The sequence below is a fragment of the Limulus polyphemus genome, unplaced genomic scaffold (assembly GCF_000517525.1).
Source record: "Limulus polyphemus unplaced genomic scaffold, Limulus_polyphemus-2.1.2 Scaffold1030, whole genome shotgun sequence".
In the NCBI taxonomy this organism is placed as follows: Eukaryota; Metazoa; Arthropoda; class Merostomata; order Xiphosura; family Limulidae; genus Limulus; species Limulus polyphemus.
Window position 1 is genome coordinate 40,335 of NW_013666640.1, and position 1,652 is coordinate 41,986.

A 1,652-nucleotide genomic window follows, 5' to 3' on the forward strand; every position below is an offset into this window, starting at 1 on the left:
TAGTTAGTAACGTAACGTACTACGTACGTACTACTACTAGTATATATATATATATATATATATATATATATATATATATATATATATATGTGTGTGTGTGTGTGTGATTGTACTAGATATCAATCTATTTCAATCTATGGTGGACTGTCACTCATGGACTTCATGAGTAAAGCAGAAGGGGATTTCTGTCCTCTGCTGACCTTTTGATTGAATAAATCAAGGACAGTCTGCTTTTCAAAATAGGGAATTGCAGACACCCATTGCATTGTCTCTGGTGTGATGTTCCTCCAGACTCCTCGCTGCATTTCCCTCATTTTTCTTCTAGTGGAGCATAGGAATCCTTACCATTTCCCACTTCCCAGTCGCTAGGGTGGTGGACCACAAAGCTTCCTCCTGAGTGAGTTTTAAAATTTATTTTACAATACATACTTATGATTAACCACTCAGTAAGAAGAAGGCAAAGCTGCTTTCCCTCCTTACATTTTCCCTAGATGCTTTTTCCTAGGTGGACAGCAACAGACAGAATAATAAATTAATTGGTTGAAGCAGGTGTAGTCTTCCATGGGATCCTCCTCGTAATGCTGGCTTCAGAATGAAAATGCCATGTTCCTGCGGTGGAGTGTGGTAAATGCCTCTCTTCTCATTAATTCTGGTTGCAGAAAGTTCATTCCTTGCTTCTACAGTAGAGTTTGGTAGACTTTATACAGACATGCTGGTTTTTGCTTGCAGATTTGTCAACATTTTCCATTCTACTACTGACTTAGTTTTTTTTTACTATTTATTTAAATTTTGCACTTTGATATTGTGAAAAGTTACTTTTCCTTTTTCAAACTTTTCTTACTTTTTCAGGAGCCCTTTTGCTAGTGTACTGTGGATCCTACTCTGTGGCAAGTGGTGTCTGACCAGGTATACTTTTCATTGAAAATCCACACTGTCCATCCTTCGACCATGCTCGATATCAATTACATTGTAGCCATTCCTACTGTGGACCTGATTTACAATTGCAGATGCTGCCAGGTGTTGGTTGTGTTTGTCTATTTTATTATTATCTATGATTAAACTATTTTGTTGCAGGTTTGAGTTATACACACTGTAAAGATGAGGTGTTCCATAGGACTGCTAGTAGTTCTCTCTAGTGTTTTTTTTTGCTTCTTAAATATGTTTGTCCTGGACCATAAACTCATGGACTAACAGAGATTGCTGCCCATCTCTGATGCTCCATTGCATTCAGACTTTCTACTGTGGACTTTATGTACAATTACAGATTCCACCAGGTTTTGGTTGATCAACTCCATTTACATAGTAGCTCTGCTTTTCAAAATAGGGTATTGTGGTTACCCATTGCACTCTCTCCAGTGATGCAGCCCTTCAAACTCTCCAATGTGTTTTTTCCCTCCTTTCTTCTAGTGGAGTATAGGAGTCCTCACTATTAACCATTTCCTAGCTGCTGGGGTGGTGGATCATGGATGCCTGTTCTCATGAGTGATGAATCATATACCACTCAGTTGAGAGTAGGGTGGTGGTATTATGCAGGTGTTGCTGGCTTATCGCACTTCGTACCATGGACCTGATGTACAATTCCAGATGCTACCAGGTTTTGGTTGAAGCACTGCACCATGTCATGAATATATATATATATATATATATATATA

At 38.6% G+C, this 1,652-nt stretch overlaps 1 protein-coding gene across 3 annotated transcripts in view; it reads left to right on the top strand.

Annotated features, from left to right (window-relative positions):
* Positions 1-1,652, top strand: part of LOC106461781 (kinesin-like protein KIF16B) — a 123,299-nt gene that overhangs the window by 29,683 nt on the left and 91,964 nt on the right. Inside the window, exon 1 of one of the 3 annotated variants that reach the window (XM_022388826.1) lies at positions 893-1,017. The exons of the other annotated variants lie outside the window; for them this stretch is intronic. Coding sequence (XP_022244534.1) covers positions 949-1,017 — 69 coding nt within the window. The 5' untranslated portion in view covers positions 893-948. Of the gene's footprint in view, positions 1-892; positions 1,018-1,652 lie in introns of those variants that run through there. 3 annotated transcript variants of the gene reach the window in all.